The 16500-nt window shown below is 37.8% G+C and overlaps 1 protein-coding gene across 5 annotated transcripts in view; it reads right to left on the bottom strand.

The window, feature by feature from the left end:
• Window positions 1–1242: 1242 nt before the first annotated feature.
• LOC112047331 (methylcytosine dioxygenase TET) overlaps window positions 1243–16500 on the bottom strand; it is a 155280-nt gene continuing 140022 nt past the window's right edge. For all 5 annotated transcript variants that reach the window (XM_052882727.1, XM_052882730.1, XM_052882731.1 and 2 more), the window contains 7 exons: window positions 13174–13243; window positions 9962–12556; window positions 9681–9820; window positions 9222–9450; window positions 8488–8766; window positions 7862–8090; window positions 1243–7618 (listed from right to left, as the gene is read on the bottom strand). In XM_052882727.1, the coding sequence (XP_052738687.1) occupies window positions 5404–7618; window positions 7862–8090; window positions 8488–8766; window positions 9222–9450; window positions 9681–9820; window positions 9962–12556; window positions 13174–13243 (5757 nt within the window). In that variant the 3' untranslated portion in view covers window positions 1243–5403. The remainder of the gene's footprint in view (window positions 7619–7861; window positions 8091–8487; window positions 8767–9221; window positions 9451–9680; window positions 9821–9961; window positions 12557–13173; window positions 13244–16500) is intronic.

The raw sequence follows: 16500 nt of genomic DNA, 5'->3' as shown, positions 1-16500 counted from the left end.
ACTCGTATTTAAAACGATGTTTGAATAAATTCATGAGGTTTATGACTCGCTTTAGTAAATAGATTCCTATAAAGTTGCAACAATTTCGTACTAATTTGCAGCCAAGATCAATCGTTACTACCGTCGCTTAGTCTGTAATTGTACACGTATTTTCACTATTTCTATTCATAGGATTTGTTGAAAATGTGACGTGTTGTAATAAAATTTAAACTGTACGTAACTCACGGTTCGCAAAGCCTTACATGCTCTGCTCTTTACTTCTCGTAGGATCACTGCCACCGCTGCCGCTGGAACTCGACGATGGAGAACGTGCACGTTTTAATTTCACTTTTAACAAAATCACTTACGTTCTCCATTTTCGGAGAGGTTTATTCACACAGAAAATATAAAATGTGCACCTAATATGTAGGTATAAATTGTTTTTTCCGTGATCACAATGGCTGACATGTGAACGGCGTGAAAAAACGACGCTTAATGGCGAACATTCACTCGGCTCGCTACGGTCACTTATACATAGGTATTAGGTTGCGGCAAGGGGGCGCCACCATCGGAGAGGTGATTTTAGCTGACATCCGGCAAGGAAAGATGAGTGCTTCTCTCAAGATGGATTCCGGACATTGATACGAAACAAATAATAATATATTAGGTAGGTAAAATAGTAAGTAATAAATGGTAAGCCTCTGGTATAAATTATATCGGTAAATAATCGTATAGTTTTATGACACCTTATGAGGATTCTGGGGATCGCTATTCTTATTACTATCGCTAATCAACCTATCCTCAGATGTCCAATTTAGATATTCCTGTCTATTCATCATCATCATTATCAACTCGTATTCGGCTTACTGCTGAGCTCGAGTCTCCTCTCAGAATGACAGGGGTTAAGCCAATAGTCCACCACGCTGTCCCAATGTGGAATGGCAGACTTAACACACGTAGAGGCTTATGAAAATTCCCTGGTATGCAGGTTCACGATGTTTTTCCTTCACCATTTGAGACACGTGATACCTATTCAATTTCTTAAAATGCACACAGCAGAAAAAGTTGGAGGTGCATGACCCGGACCGGATTCGAACCCACACCATCCGGGATCGGAGACAGAGGTATCCACAGGGCTATCACGGCACATACCTATTACTAGGTATACTAAAAACTAGAGACACTGTGGTGTCAAATAAAATCTAAATTATGTATAGATTTGATAACACAAAAATGTAATGGCGCAAATAAAACGAGGCAATGTCTTTTTTAAATTATTATATTAATAAATAATGGTAGTTCTATTTACATGACACATTCTTTTGTTTTGGCAGAAGACAAAATATTATTACACAAATACACCGGTCCGGAGGGACTCTCGCATTTTGGATACATTTAAAAAAAAACATCCACATTGGTAAAACCCACGTTACAGAACGCGCCACGAAAGTTGAAAATATACTAGAACAAGACCAAAAGGAAAAAATAAATTAATAAAGTACAAATCAATAATCTTTTGCTCAAGAAGATTTTCAAAGGTAGGCCAACATAATATCAAGATTTTTGGGAGATAGTTTGATGATTAGATAGTTTGTGGGAGGAGAAAGGATCAAAGAATTCTTTTTGTTGTGTGGAGAAAGTGACGATTGACGTAAAAAAGATATGGCTACTTTCAAGACAACCATACCCTGACTTTTTGTATTAAAACATATTTTGGAATGGCTGAATTTAAAATAGGCACAACAATTTTGTCGCCATTTAATTATTCTATGGAAAAAAAATCCCATTTTAATTGACCCAAAAAATTTAAAATCTATAGATTTTCAACTAACGCAACGGTAACTGTATTTACATTCTTTTAGTAATTAAATCTTAAATGAAGAGTTTTTTGGTTACAATATTTAAAAATACTGGTCGTTTTTGGTTTGTGGCTATTTTTTTCTTTATCATCGAAGACATTTCATTCTATTCTACAAAAACTTAAGAGCTGTCTTTTTGAAAGTTAAGGTACGTTTTTGAGAGCAAAGAAGTTCAGACAAGACTGTCGCAAATATCTAGATATCAAGCAATGTCAATCGTAAAATATTTTCTTTTAATACAGCAAGCAAAGTAAAGTTTCACGAATATAACTAGATTACATGCATAGAATGTAAAATTTATTGATTTTTAATATAAATTTATTTCAATTTCATTAATTTTGTACATCATTAAAAAACAAATCAATTCATAGATAAGTGCGCACGATTTGCGGGTAAAATTACAATTTCAATAAATATAAATTTTTAAAAAACATATAAATTGTTAAAAATCAATAATGGAGCAGCAGTCCCGTCCGAATTATTCTTACACCCCAAAACGCAGCTTCGAAATAAACGCAGTGTCACCGATTCACAACACGTTTGAAGATAAGACAAGACACATACAAGCAGTCAAGCACTCGTGAATTAATGGTATATCACAGGTTTCTAGTGTGGCCTAAATGATCTTAGATAAACGATTTTATCAAGGTGCCGTTCCTACAAGTGAAGACGAATGGTGGAAACAGAATTGACCAATCAGAGTTTGATAGAAGCATTGTAATTTTGAAATTGACGAGTGTAGTAATTACAAATGCAGCAAAGATTCCATGCTTCGTAAAAATTTAACATTAGCATAGCGAAAAAGTATCATAATACTTTTATGTCCATTGTAATTGAAGGCTCTTATGATGAAGACCAGCATTAATTGACCAATTTGGTTATATTTTTTAAAATCTCAGATTCACTACGTCTAATAAAATTAAAGCAGTTTGTTTTTAGTGTCAGTTACAAAAAAGCTTGTAAACTATGTCAACTTGAAATAAACGAATTTTAATATAATTTGTAATAAAAACCTCTGTTTTTCGCGATTTCCTCCATTCGTTTCCCCTTCAATAGAAACGTGGCCTTAATGTTAATATCTACGACAGTTAAACAATCTTTCAACAAGTGCATTCACACCACAAACAAATTTTTAATTTTTAAATTCACGTAGGACCTTGATTTGCTATTGCACACTAGAATCAATATGCATTTTTGACATCCTGATTACTAATGAGTTACTAGATGTCTTTCATTGATCCAGTAGGTAACGGTGGATCAGCCATAAACATGGATCCAAGTTGCTATTTTTTGTTTTGTTATTTTTTGATGATGATGAATTATATTAACAGCGATCCCACCTCAACAGTACAAGGAAGGGATAATATATTTGAATTGAAATTGATCCCATCGGAAAGAAATACTGGATCAATGAAACCGACCTTTAATACAAATATCAAGAGCCCAGAGTACAATGAAATAATAATATCAAAAGTATTTTAAACACTAGTTCATTGACATGAGTCTGCTTTATACAGCCAATTTTGGTCGATTTTAAGACATAGTAAAATAAAATCTAGGTACCGAAAAATATCTCTATGATAATAATAATTGATTTTAATCAAACAGTATAAGAATATAGGAATGCTTTAGTTTAATTCAAATGAGTGAACTGGAGGGATTCCTAATTTTCAATTCAAGTAACTCATTATAGCTTGGCTGTAATAAAGTCTAAATTTCCGATGCTTGAAATTGTTAAAAAAGAAAATTTGACGCACTCAAAGACCTTATGTGTATGCAACGAACTTTAGAGTTTACAAAACGAGAGTTGTCTACGTAAATCCTTAAATATCACACACCTATGTAGGTTTACATCAAGTGAACGTACGTAGCTGGGATCGCTTCTGATATGTCTTGACATGACGCTCTACGTTATATAGACGTTAAACTAAATGGCAAGACACAGGCATTTACCAATGTTAAGTCGAACATTTTAGGCAACTTCTAAAGGTCAAGCATTCCCAAGTCATAACACTGACCGAAATTCGCACCATTCGTTTTTTTTTTTAATTAAATATTCACCACGCCCTACATTACAATGTACATAGACCCCGTCGTCTATTATTGCTTAGTTTTTATAAGTTTTGTTCTCAAAACTTTATACCTATAAATAATTTCACGTTCCAATAAATTTACCATTCAATAAATACGTACACGTAAAAAATATAAACTATATCAATAGTTTAATCTTTAAAACAAACTTCTCCTTAACCTAATTATATATTAATAACTATTCGTCAGTATGTCATCCTTCATTTTCAATAATATGCCTACTTTATAATCTTTCCAAGCGCCTGAAGTTTCCGCAAACACTATCTTATAAACGTATGTAATTTATTTACTCTTTTTTATTTTAAAGTATGAACGTAATTATATAAAATTTTCACAATCGCTAAATTAGCAGAACATTATTAGATGCAATCGATTCTTAATTAAGGTCACATTCAATATGTCAAAAATGAGATTTAAGACAACAATTTAGGTAATATTTGACTTTCCCCACTCAGGCACTCGCGACTACGGCGATGAAGGCTCTTGAGACACGTGCAAAAACAACTGCTAATAATTTAATGTCAAATCGTAAAGCAAATATATTAAATGTTAATACCTATCATAACACTAAGTAAATTATTATAAAGAAAATGATTCACGTAATACAATATAAATAAGTTAAATAGTCTAAAAGTTAAAAATACACACCTCTTAATCTAATATAAAAGCACTCGTTATGTTTGTGATAATACGTATCGCGTACTGAGACGCACCGCATGATCTTGGGAGTTTACTCGTACAAATAAAATGCAAACAAACAACCGGACAGGTAGAGGAATGATAATTAAAATATAAAATAACGAATACGCAGACAAAGGTACAAAAATATCAATAAAACACGATCGCCCGCCATTAGCCTCCGCTAGCGGTGTTTTGTACTTTCGCTCTGAATAATCTTTTAATTGTAGAGTTAGTATTTTATGAGATCATTGCATCGCACAAATCGTTGCTTATGCGCTTAATTAGAAAATTGTCAAAATATGCAGACAAGTCGTACGCTAATGTCACTATTTTACACAGACCGTGTAAAAATATAAACTTATTAAAAAATGTTCGAGTCGCCGGTAAAACTAAATACGACAATATACAAATAACTCTACGGTTACGGCCTAAGATACGATCGATACTAATGTAGTAACGTAAGACTAGCTGAAATGCGATAAACACTATTAAAAATATAAACTTAAATTACATCTTTGATTAAAAACTCACTCGGTTCACATTGAAAAATACACGTTAAAATGGTAGTCAATTCCAATGTAAATGCAAAAAAGGAATATCACGGGAACATTCATTGGACCAGTCGTCGAGATTTGAGAGCTTAACTATAAATCCAGGAACTACAAAATAATTTGGAAAGCACGTCGTCTAGAAGACCGATTACGTCTACGACGGAAGGCTCACTCGTCTACGGAAGGGACACTACGTTTCTCGGCACAACGCCGCGGCCGCGCCCCGCAGGGCTCGGCTTGCGTCAGGTGCCCGACTCCTGGTAGGGGCCCGTCACCGTGCACGGGTGCATGGGGAACAGCGTCGTCCACGACATCGTGGTCTGCGTGTCCGTCCGCAGCATTATCTGTCTGCTCTTCTTGGCGTTGTTGGTCGCTTCCACGAGAGCCGACAGAGTACTGTATCCACCTGGTATACTGTTTTCGTTATTCTTCCACTTTTCTGGTCCAGGAGTCTGTCTGTGTTCAGGCCCAGGGGTAGTCGCAGGTGACACGTTATTGGAATTCGGTCCGGGTGTGCTCGGCGTTGAAGGATTTAATCCTAACTTCTTTAACCTCATTTTTTCCTCCCACTCTTCGAGACCGTGCTTGGGACGGTTTAAGTTTCTGTGCTGATAGAAGACTAGAGATATTCGAGTCGGGTTCACTCTGTTGGGTGTCTTCACTGCCGTCGTGGAATGCATTTCATGCTTGGCACATTCGAATAACACGCTTCCGTGACCTAACGCAATCGCCACACCGCCCATTTGACTGTCTTTAAAGCATTCTAAATTGTCGCTTATCCCTGTTACTTCTCCTATGGGCTCCGCTTTAGGAGGTTCTGGTGGATATGGAATTGAGAAAGGCGGTGGGTATAAACACCAGTTAGGAGAAGATTGGCACCAGTTTGGGCTTGAATTTTGATAGAAGTTGGCTGCAAAGTTTGGATTGTACTGGTATCCGTACGAATTATAACAATGAGAGTTACGAATTAACTCCTCTCTTTTATATTTTTCAGCATTGTAATATGCTAGACTATTGTAGTCGTTGTAGGAATTCTCATAAGGATTGAAATGACCGTATGGATTCGGCGAGAAGGCGTATGAGTTAGTCATAGGCGGGTAGTTGCCGTAGCCCTGGACCGGCGTCTGGTTGGCGTAACTGTTCTGGTTGATAGGATGGACTGCAGTATTTTGACTGTCCTCGTGACTAATGGTATAATTTGTTTGAAGCGCTGAAGTTGGTGGTACCGCATTATTCATTCTGTTGTCGTATGGACTTCTATTTTCGTAGCCATGGTTGAGTTGTGGTCTCTCGGAAGGTGGGTACGGTTTGAGAAAAGTAGAGTTTTCAATACTTTCAGGAGGATTGTTAACGTATTGCGAACGCGAAGGAGGTCTAGCTTTGGGTACCCGGAAAAGAGCATTTTCATTTTCTGTCATTTGATCCCTAGGTTTTGTACAGTCCCAATTTTTCGAATCTGGCGACTTCCATACACTTTTCCGAAGATCAGTGTTGCTATCAGTGGTCGGCGACTTCAGGTCTTGAGGCGAAGCAGCTGGAGATTCAGGAGTATGTTGAGTTTTTTGTGAAATTTCCGATAACCTCGGAGAGTTCGGCATATCGAACTCAGGCAGTTTTTGTGTGATTCCGACAGCATTTTGTTTTTCAGTATCTGTATTACATTTGTTTATTTGATCGGAGTTAGAATCGCTACGATTTGAATCTGGACTGTAGTTGTTATGAGACACGTTCAAATGTGCCGTGGTAGAGTCAGGGTCTTCTTTGACTACATTGTTAAATATTTCAGAATTGTCAAACTCGGGCCAATTTTGCTGAGCCGCGTCGACTTGTCCAGGGTTTTGTGCGCTGAATTGCTGGTCCCTTTTTTGTAAGATTGGGTTGAAACTTGGTAACTGATTTGGGTTCGAATTTTGGTGACTGATATCCGCCAAGGCAGTTACTTGATTAGGATTGTATACTGGGTTTTGGCTATGTAAATGGTAGCTTTGATCGTACGGGTTGTAGGGTGAATCTAGAACAGTACTAGAGATTTGGTTGCTCTGCAACTGAGCATCGGTAAAGTTGTCTATCATACTCGCCATGTCGAGTAGAGCTGGGTTGCCTAAGTTGGGATTCATGAGGCCTGAATTCGGATTATGCATATTTGGATTAACGAAGGCAGAGTTGTAATGTGGATTGTTAGTAAAGGGTGGCGTGGGCTGATTCATGGCTGGAGTGGTCGCTCTGGGGGACGCACTGCTTTGGCTCCGTGGACTGGCGTTGTTTCTGACGTCATTGGGTTGGGGAGTCTTGGGCGCCGGCGTCGAGCACTGAGACGGAGGTTTCTTCTGGTTCCCCGGGCTCTGTTGGGAAGTGTTTGTGGTGTTCGCGTCGGAGTTTTCTTCATCTTTTCTTTTCTTGCCGTGACGTCTGCAGGGTTGCAAAGGTATCGACCGCACACGAACCTCCATTGGAAATCTAGAACAATAAAAATAAAGTAAGTATTGTCGAAAACGATATTATAGATTTTCTTAAAGAAACTTTAAAAAGAATATCATGTTATTTTATTTTTTGGAAATGTAACCACCATTATAGTATCCAATAAGCCTTATTATCATTTGATTTTAACAAATAGAGCATGAAATATTACTAGTGTATTATTATTAGAAACCGAACCTGTAATTATGTAATTAAACAAAAAAGTTGTACATCACCACTCACTTGTCCAAGACTTCCAAAGCGCCATTTTTGATCTTGTCCTCTTGAGCGTCTTTGGAGCCGAACTCGTCGGTGGAGTCGATGACGTAGAGCGGCAGCACGTGCAGCTGCTCGTCGCTGGGCTTGGCCAGCGAGCGGTGCTTGGCCAGCGTCACCACGGCCGTGCAGCCGTTGTTCATGTTGTGCAGGTCGCGGTGCGAGTGCGCGCAGAAGTCTATGCACGCTGTTACACCTGGGAAACAAATCAAATAGACTGTTTAGGAAGGTATGGAAAACTAGCAACTGTTAATCGATTGTTATTACATCCTAAGAAACTCCTCCCTTGACTTCTTTCTCAGTTCCAGCGCACAAAGAATAAGTGGACGTACAAAAGAAAAAAAATTACAACAATATAACTCGCTGTTAGTTTACTCACAATGACAAGTAAATTCAAATTTGCATATTTAAATTTACGTCATCTTATTTGTTTGAATTTAATAGGCTCTGAAACCACTGCGCCGATTAGAACAATGTCTGTCACCAATAGAAAGCTATCAAGGAGTATGGGGAACGACAATTGAAAGAAGAATTGTAGGTACAAATTGACATGAAATATTGAAATCAGGTCAGTCAGTCATACTTATACCCACCTGAGAACGGTCGTCCGGGCTTAAACCCCAGTCTACAATCAGAAGCCTCTTTCTCGAACTGGCACTGGTTCTCGAAGGACTTGGGCGCGAGGTTGGTGTACAGCGGACTCAGCAGCGTGGCCAGCACGTGCATGCGCTCCTCGATCTCGCTCTCCTCAGTCTTCACCGACAGCCGGAACTTGCGCACGGTCTTCGAGCGCGCGTACTTGCATCCGTTGTAGTACATGGACCAGGAACAGCCGAAGCTGTACGAGGCGCCGCATATCTCGGGGTCTAGACCTGAAACCAACAATTTTATGACATCATAATCAACATTTCCAAACTTATTTTTATTACATAGCCAGGCGTCTTTCTTCATAGAAGACGAGATATGTCGGTTCGACCCACCGTTTGCAGCTTCTAATAGATCATCTTGACGGGCTTAGTGTGATAACGTTTGTCTTTGTTACTATCACTATCAGATGTTAACTGGCACTGACGTACATTAAAGAGAGAACTTTCCAACTCAGAGCTAATAGTGAAAAATTCTTGGAAGACCCAGAACTGAACCCTAAGACCATATTATGATCCGAGACCATAGGAACAATCGAGGCAATTGTGAAACATGTAAAAATATAAAACTGTTCATAAATTAAATTAAAATATTCTGTTGTTGTAAAATTTTATGAAGAAGTATACAATATTAAAGGTAAGGTGAAGGTATACAAAAAAGAATTTCTTTGAATATAATTTACCTTGACAAGCACAAGTTCTGTTTTCATTAGTGGCACACCGTCGCGTCGTTGGAAGTCCGTAGCGATTCAGTTTATGTGACAGCAGAGTGTAGTCGAGGTCGGCTTCTGACTGCGGAATGCCTTCCCAGGCCACTAAGCAGACCACTATCCAGGATGTGTCGCATTTGTGACCGTTCCGGAACTTTACAACCACCAAAACCTTCTCTGTGTAATTTGACCGCCTTATCACCTGAAGTTAAAAAAACAAAAGCTGATTAAAACAACTTTTACAACAGAATCAAGTAATATTATTAATTAGTATAAGAACGCTTGAAATTTTGCGAAAATATAAAATAAGTAGCGCATGTAACGTCTATATATTATAACTGTTAGGCCATCTTTAGTTGATTTTTTCTACAATAAAACAATTATTTAACTTTAAATTGTAATATAAAAAAAAGTTGTGATCCATACACTCACCCACTTAGCCATAGGGCAACCTTGAGCAGTTTTGCCCTCTTTCCCAGTGTAGCAGATTTTCTCTATTCTTAGTTCTTTTCCCGAGAGACCAGTGCGTGCTTCAAGATCTTTTCTTAATTCTGGTAAAGAAGACGCAGCTCCTGAAAGTTTTGTACGTTTTAATTAATCTGTATTTTCGAAACAATTTGCATTGTTTTTTTTTTAATAAAATATAACATAGACAGTGAAGAACTAATGTCCATTATTGTATAGGTAATATTAAAGTTATCAGTATTTCTTACCTAGATGAGTATAGTAACTGCCAGGTTCTGGAGGATTTTTATCTGTGGGAAAACAATTGCAGTCTGGCACCTCTGTTCTGGAATTAGTTCTTAACCTTTCAAGGTTTTCTAAATATTCCTTTGAATAGTTAAACTTATTTTCATTGGGAGTTTTAGCATATGGATCTGGCACTGGCGTACCCGGTTTTGAAGGCGTTTTAGAATCACTTTTTTCTGTAGAATCTGGATCCTCTTCTAACACTTCATCTTTAGTTTGAAGTCCCGGACAAGCTCCATCTCTTAGGTGTTCAGGTGGAGGTTTCTTGGTAGAACCTTGTCTACAACACGCATAGCCTATTTCATTTCTTATACAAACTGGACCACCTTCGCCTGCGAATTTATATGGTTCATTTCTCGGCGGACCGTAACTTAAATTTTTATATATTTTATGTCCCGGCGGTGAATGTTCAGACTTTATCTGTTCTATGTAATACGGTGGTTTTGCATCAATCGTTGTATTTCTCTCTGAACTATTTCGATGTTCTAATTCCCGTGGTAATTTTGGTTCAAGATTTCTATTATATTTTTGAAAACCTAAACCCTCCTGAATTCTTGGTACATAAACGTCGCTTGAATTTGTTTTTCTTTCGAAAGGTGTTTGTTGAAAGTTCTGAAAGTTTTGTGGTTTTTGACAGAAATTTTCATTTTTAATTGTAGATATTGGAGGTAAAAGTGTGTTGTGTTGTGTTCGAGGAACAAGTCCATTTGGGTAATCTTTGTAAATGTTCATTGATGCATCGATTGGCTTAAGATATGCATGTTGACCCATCAATCTCTGAGGTTCTGATTTTATAGGTTCTTTGACATATTGATAATTATCAGGAATTTCTAATTTAGGTATTAACGGGGCTGATGGATGTCTAAACTTAGCATCATATGATTCTCTATCATAAGCTCTCTTTTGTGCGTTAACATCGCGCGTGGCCGCGCTGTTTTGTTGATTGATATCTGACACTGGTCCAATTAGCATCTTAGATTGAAAATCTTTACTATCTTGTTGATTATAACCTAAATTATCACTACCGTACATTTCTGCATATTTTTGCGCTTCGTAAGGTACATTACACGTACCATATTGCCCTCTCATACCTGCATACGATGGTAATTTTTGAGAATTCTTAGAAATGTTTTTAGACGAATTGTGCTTTTCATAATTTTTCGAGACTTCTGTCCCCCCCTCCCATACTTGGTGGCCACCACCTCCGAATTCACCCACGCTATATGCGTGAGTGTTTTGTGCATAATTACCAGCGACAGGGTAACCCTGGTCGCCTATGCGGTAATTATCTCGGAGATGGTGGCTATACGATAAAAAATGACCGGTGGTATTTCTATCATCGGCGACCCCACTTTTTCTATCGTCCATAACCCTAGGGGGTCCCTCTCCAGGGTCGCCTTTATCCGGCGGGGTATTTGTTCCATCTCTAATATGATTTTGCTTATTTAATATCATTGTCTTTAATCGAGAGTTCAGGTTTACTCTATCGGACTGTGAAAACATCTGTTGTTCAGATTCGTCCTGTCTATGTTGCTGCATTTGATTTTGCAATTGATGATTTTGATGATTTTGAATTTGTTGCTGATTTTGTATTTGTTGCTGTTGGCTTTGTAGTTGATTTATTTGTTGTTGATTCTGATGTTGTTGTTGGTTCTGTAACTGTTGTTGATTTTGTATCTGTTGTTGATTTTGAATTTGTTGTTGATTTTGAATTTGCTGTTGATTCTGTATTTGCTGTTGGTTCTGCAATTGCTGTTGATTCTGCAATTGTTGCTGGTTCTGCAATTGTTGTTGATTTTGCAATTGCTGTTGGTTTTGTAATTGTTGATTCTGTAGCTGCTGTTGATTTTGCATTTGTTGCTGATTTTGTATTCTTTGGTTATGCTGCCACTGACGTTGCTGCCAGTCGCTTTGGTTTTGAGTTTGTTCATTTTCGTACTGTCCGCCCGTGTAGGCGCCCGGATACCCGTTACAATCGAGTGAAGCTCGCGGACCGTTGCTCCCCTGCAGGTACCCAGGCTCGGCGTTTCCCGAATGCTGACCGTTCGACGCGTTCGTTTCTTGCCTCTCCGCTTCGTTTGCCGTATCTGTCCCACTCTCACCGTTGTTGTATTCCTCCGAGTGCTCTGTGGAGTAGTCGGTGCGCTCGTAGTTCTGTTGACTGACTGTGTACACCGGCGCCGCTGAGGATGCTACAGAACTCTGATAGGACGCAGCCGAGGCTGGTCTGGAGTCGTTGCCGGTAGTCACACAAGGGGTGGAGGCTTGTTGAGCGTACTGCTGCTGGTACTCTGTGGGGTAGTGTGGCGCGCGCGGTGAAGGTACGGGAGTGTAGGCTCCTCTATTCGACGGCGGCCTCTGAGCTGGCACCGCTTGCACTCCGGCCTGGTAGTAAGTGTTGTTCGTCACATCGAATGTGGTTGCGACGTTTTGGACGGTGTACGTGGTGTTCGCTTGGTAGTGAGGAGATGTCGCGTACGCGGTGTGGTTGCCTTGGTAATCTAGAGTGGTCTGGCCTGTCTGTGCGGGGAGCTGCTGGATAAACTGATTCTGCCAACCTGAAAACAATTGAAACCTGATTAAAATTTACAGATTTGAATTTAGAATTCAAATCACCATGGCCTGAATTATCAGCAAACAGTTTGTATACAACTTTTCATAATGATTGATATATTTTTGGTGTGATGGTAATTCTTAGTTCGCAAGGTTTTGTATTTAGGTTAATAGGTAGGATGACCTTGCCTAAAATAACGATACGTTGTTAGAATTAAAATGATTCATTACTGCGGTGTGGGGCTGCTGATCCGCTGTCAGCGTTCATTATAAACTTTGATGAAAACAAACTTCTCATTAAAATGTTTTTCAAGTGCTGATACGGAGATCCACCAAATTAATTATAAACTATATAAAAAATCTCGAGCTGATAGTATAGCACAGTTTTTACTATCTGACTGATCTGTCTGTCCGGGAAAGTTCTACCCCCATTGGTTGGAAGTGTAATATTAAGACATGAGGCCTTACCACTTACGCCTCAAGCATCGAAATAGCACATTTTGCGACATATTTTCTTCGCATGTCTTGCAATATGGTACTCTTGTATAGGCGATGTTTTTTGACCAACGAGATAATCTCGAGAAGAGAAATAGACTGATTAAAAAATATATGAGTAACGTACCTTGTGAGGGGTCCGTCTGCCAGGTCGTCGGGAACCTGTTGGGGTCACCGGCGTAGAATGGCATCGGCGCCTGAAAACAAGAGTTTTATTTAGTATGACGTTAATTTTGTACTCACACATACGAATCTATGTCATATCTATTACAAAGAAATCTAAATCTAAAGCATAGTAGGTTGCTACGAACGAATATTTGCTACGTCGCGTCGTCAGTACTTCTGTAACGATTGTGCACAACTCGAGTGTGAGTATTGAATTAGTCCTTATCTCTCTCTCTATTTATATAATAGAGTTAAACAGAGAGTTAAAGAGACGAATTCGGGCTCTCACTGTGGAGTTACAAAACATCTTTTGATGTCAGTGGCTTGTTATCTGTTTTAACTCGATATCGAAGAATCATAGCTTCAAGACTTCCACTAACGAAAAAGAGGAGAGTTAACTTGTGAAATTTCGGTTTTCCGATAACTTATGTTTCTACGAAGTATATCGCATGTTGTAAAGTGTCATTCTCCTAGTATATTGATTTGCTGTAGTAGTTATTACAAGGTTTGTCGACCTCGCAGCGCGATTACGTAGTTCACAGGTAATTAGGTAAACAAAGCCCGAGGCCGCGCTGCGCCCTTGACCGAAATAACGCGTGTATTGTGTAACCTACATGTGTTTCTATACTACACGAACAGCCTCCTATTAGCCTCCAGTTTGTTGACCGAATTTCGGTTACAATGAGCATTACCGTGGACTAAATACACAGGCATTTGTAATTTATGGTTTAATTTGGCTATTGGTAAAAAATAAAATCGTAAAAAGAACTTTTTTCAAAACAAAGATGAATCCAGTCTTGATACAAACTCGGGCCTAAATTATACAAATGATACAGAGCTGATACATTTTTCCATAAATTAGAAAAATCAAGGAGAACTCATGAGGTCAATTTTCAAAAAAATCTATATTTGCCTAATCAGTTAAATTACTTGTGGGTAATGTCATAAAATTCATTGCATTATCTGGGTCTAACTGGCTAACAGTCTAAGATTCTAATGATGTATGTGACCCAATTTCGGACATCGATATCTACATCCTTTTACCTTTGTTTTTTTAAAGCTGATGTGTTGGAGATAGTTCTTAGCTATATAAAGTTACATATAAATGATACTATGAAATTCCGACAAGTCAATCTGAAGATATTAGCATATTTCTATTATAATGGAAAGAATTTCCAATAAGTAGCAAATGAGGCTTTTCTTTTGCAAGAACAACCGGTTACTTTTATCCTTATACTAGTGGACCCGGTCAAGCTTCGCTTTGACTTATGTGCACTTCTTCCCTATCCCTACTCTATACTACTCTACCCCTACCATACCCTACCCCTTTACTCTTAATGGTTTGTATGGGAAATAGAAAAGGGTTGTTTCTATGGTTTTCCCGGCAATTATTCTAATTTTTCTCACCTTTTAAACCTTCCCTATACCTCCACGAACATTTGAAGACCAAGATAAGATAAATCCGTTCAGCCGTTTTCGAGTTTTAGCGAGACTAACGAACAGCAATTCATTTATATATATATATATAGATTATACTTAAGAACTTTTAATACTTTTAAAGTAAGAATGATTTTCAAATAAAATTACGTGAAAACTTTCACGAAAACTAATCACACAGCATCAACTTAACACTGCAACAAAAAATTAATAAACGCTTCTAAAAGAGAACAAAAGACGTTATAATTTTAATATTAAATCTCAAGAAATGTGATTAAATTCCAAAAGTTAGCACAAAATGGAGGGAAAACACGCGCAAACATGTTACACGGCGTTATTCCTTGAACTTTGATAAAGATTTTAATTTCTTTACAAAACAGGAGCTTTCAAAGTTGAAATTTCATTATAGCTCAGGAGCTGGTGGACAATTATGAAGAGGTAGATATTTTATAAGGTGTGAAAAAAATGTTTGGAAATTTAGAGCTTTCAGATAGTGTAAATGATCTTTCAAAGAGTAAATATATAAAGTAAAAATCTGTCGATCGGATCGGTAAGAACACATAAATAAACTTTTGTGAGACTTTGTTTTTTGGCCTTATTCTATCTATATTATGTAAGAATACAATCAGAAAAAGCTAACTTGTTAGGCAGAATGGTGGCAAGAATACTGGCTGCATCAATGCATGCAATGCAAAAGATAAGCCTGATCTTCTGTCACCAGTCGAAGCAACTTGTCGCAGTTAAATAATTCAGAGAATTTTTTTGAACGTGACTAATGATTCTAATACCTCTCATAAATAAGCGTTTTACTGCTATTTGGAATAAATAAAATAATAATAATATATACCTAACTCTTTGAACAATGTGAGAGAAGAAAAATGCAGTTAATCTGTGTTCTTTTAATCTGCTGTGCATATAAATAACACACGATGTTTTCTTTATTAGTAAAGTATTCTGATAAAAATAATTTATTAAGTGCCCCCTAAAAATTTTCCACGAGTTCTTACCAAAGGAGCTTTGAAAGTTGTAATTTCATTAAGGAAAGCTTCGCCGCAACGCGAGCTTTAATTGTTAACGGGGCTTATGAAGGAGCTTTGTGAACTTGACACAAAGAAATTACACATTACTGATATATTGAAGGTGTTTTTTACTTCACACATTAAAACAGTGATCTCACATACATAACAGCCTCAGATACGTAAAATTTTACATCTTGTGCCTTTGCAGTTTACAAGCCCAACCGTTTACCTATGGCGAATTGTTTCTTTTTAAGTTTATTTTATTTTCATATCATATCAATTTAAGGGAATCGATTAAATTCCAAGATTTTGTACAGTTTCTTCAGATCTCATTGCCCTCAAACCGCAACGTCCTTCTATCGGGTCCGAGTCAAAATATCTTTATTCAATCTAGAACATTTTGTAGCATTTTTCTTTGCTTAAACAAATATATGTTATATATGTTTCTGAGCTCGAGTCTCCTCTCCGAATGAGAGGGGTTAGGCCAATAGTCCACCACGCTGGTCCAATGCGGATTGGCAGTCTTTCCACACATTAGATCTAGAGAATTAAGAAAATTCTCTAGATGCAGATATTTTTACGATGTTTTCGTATACCGTCTACCGTACCGGGACACGTGATATTTAATTAAAAGTTGGAGGTGCATGCCCCGGATCGTATTCGAACCCCCTGGAATCTGAGGCAGAGGTCATATCCACTGGGCTATCACGGCTCTCATGTATAATATATATTTGCTATGTTAAAAAATGTATATTCACAGAATTAACTGTTGTAAAAAGCTTATGCTCGTACAAGAAAAATAGCAACTTCAAAGTCATCCCTTTGACTAATAA

Source organism: Bicyclus anynana, chromosome 7, assembly GCF_947172395.1.
Source record: "Bicyclus anynana chromosome 7, ilBicAnyn1.1, whole genome shotgun sequence".
In the NCBI taxonomy this organism is placed as follows: domain Eukaryota; kingdom Metazoa; phylum Arthropoda; class Insecta; order Lepidoptera; family Nymphalidae; genus Bicyclus; species Bicyclus anynana.
This window is presented reverse-complemented; position numbering and strand designations above follow the sequence as displayed.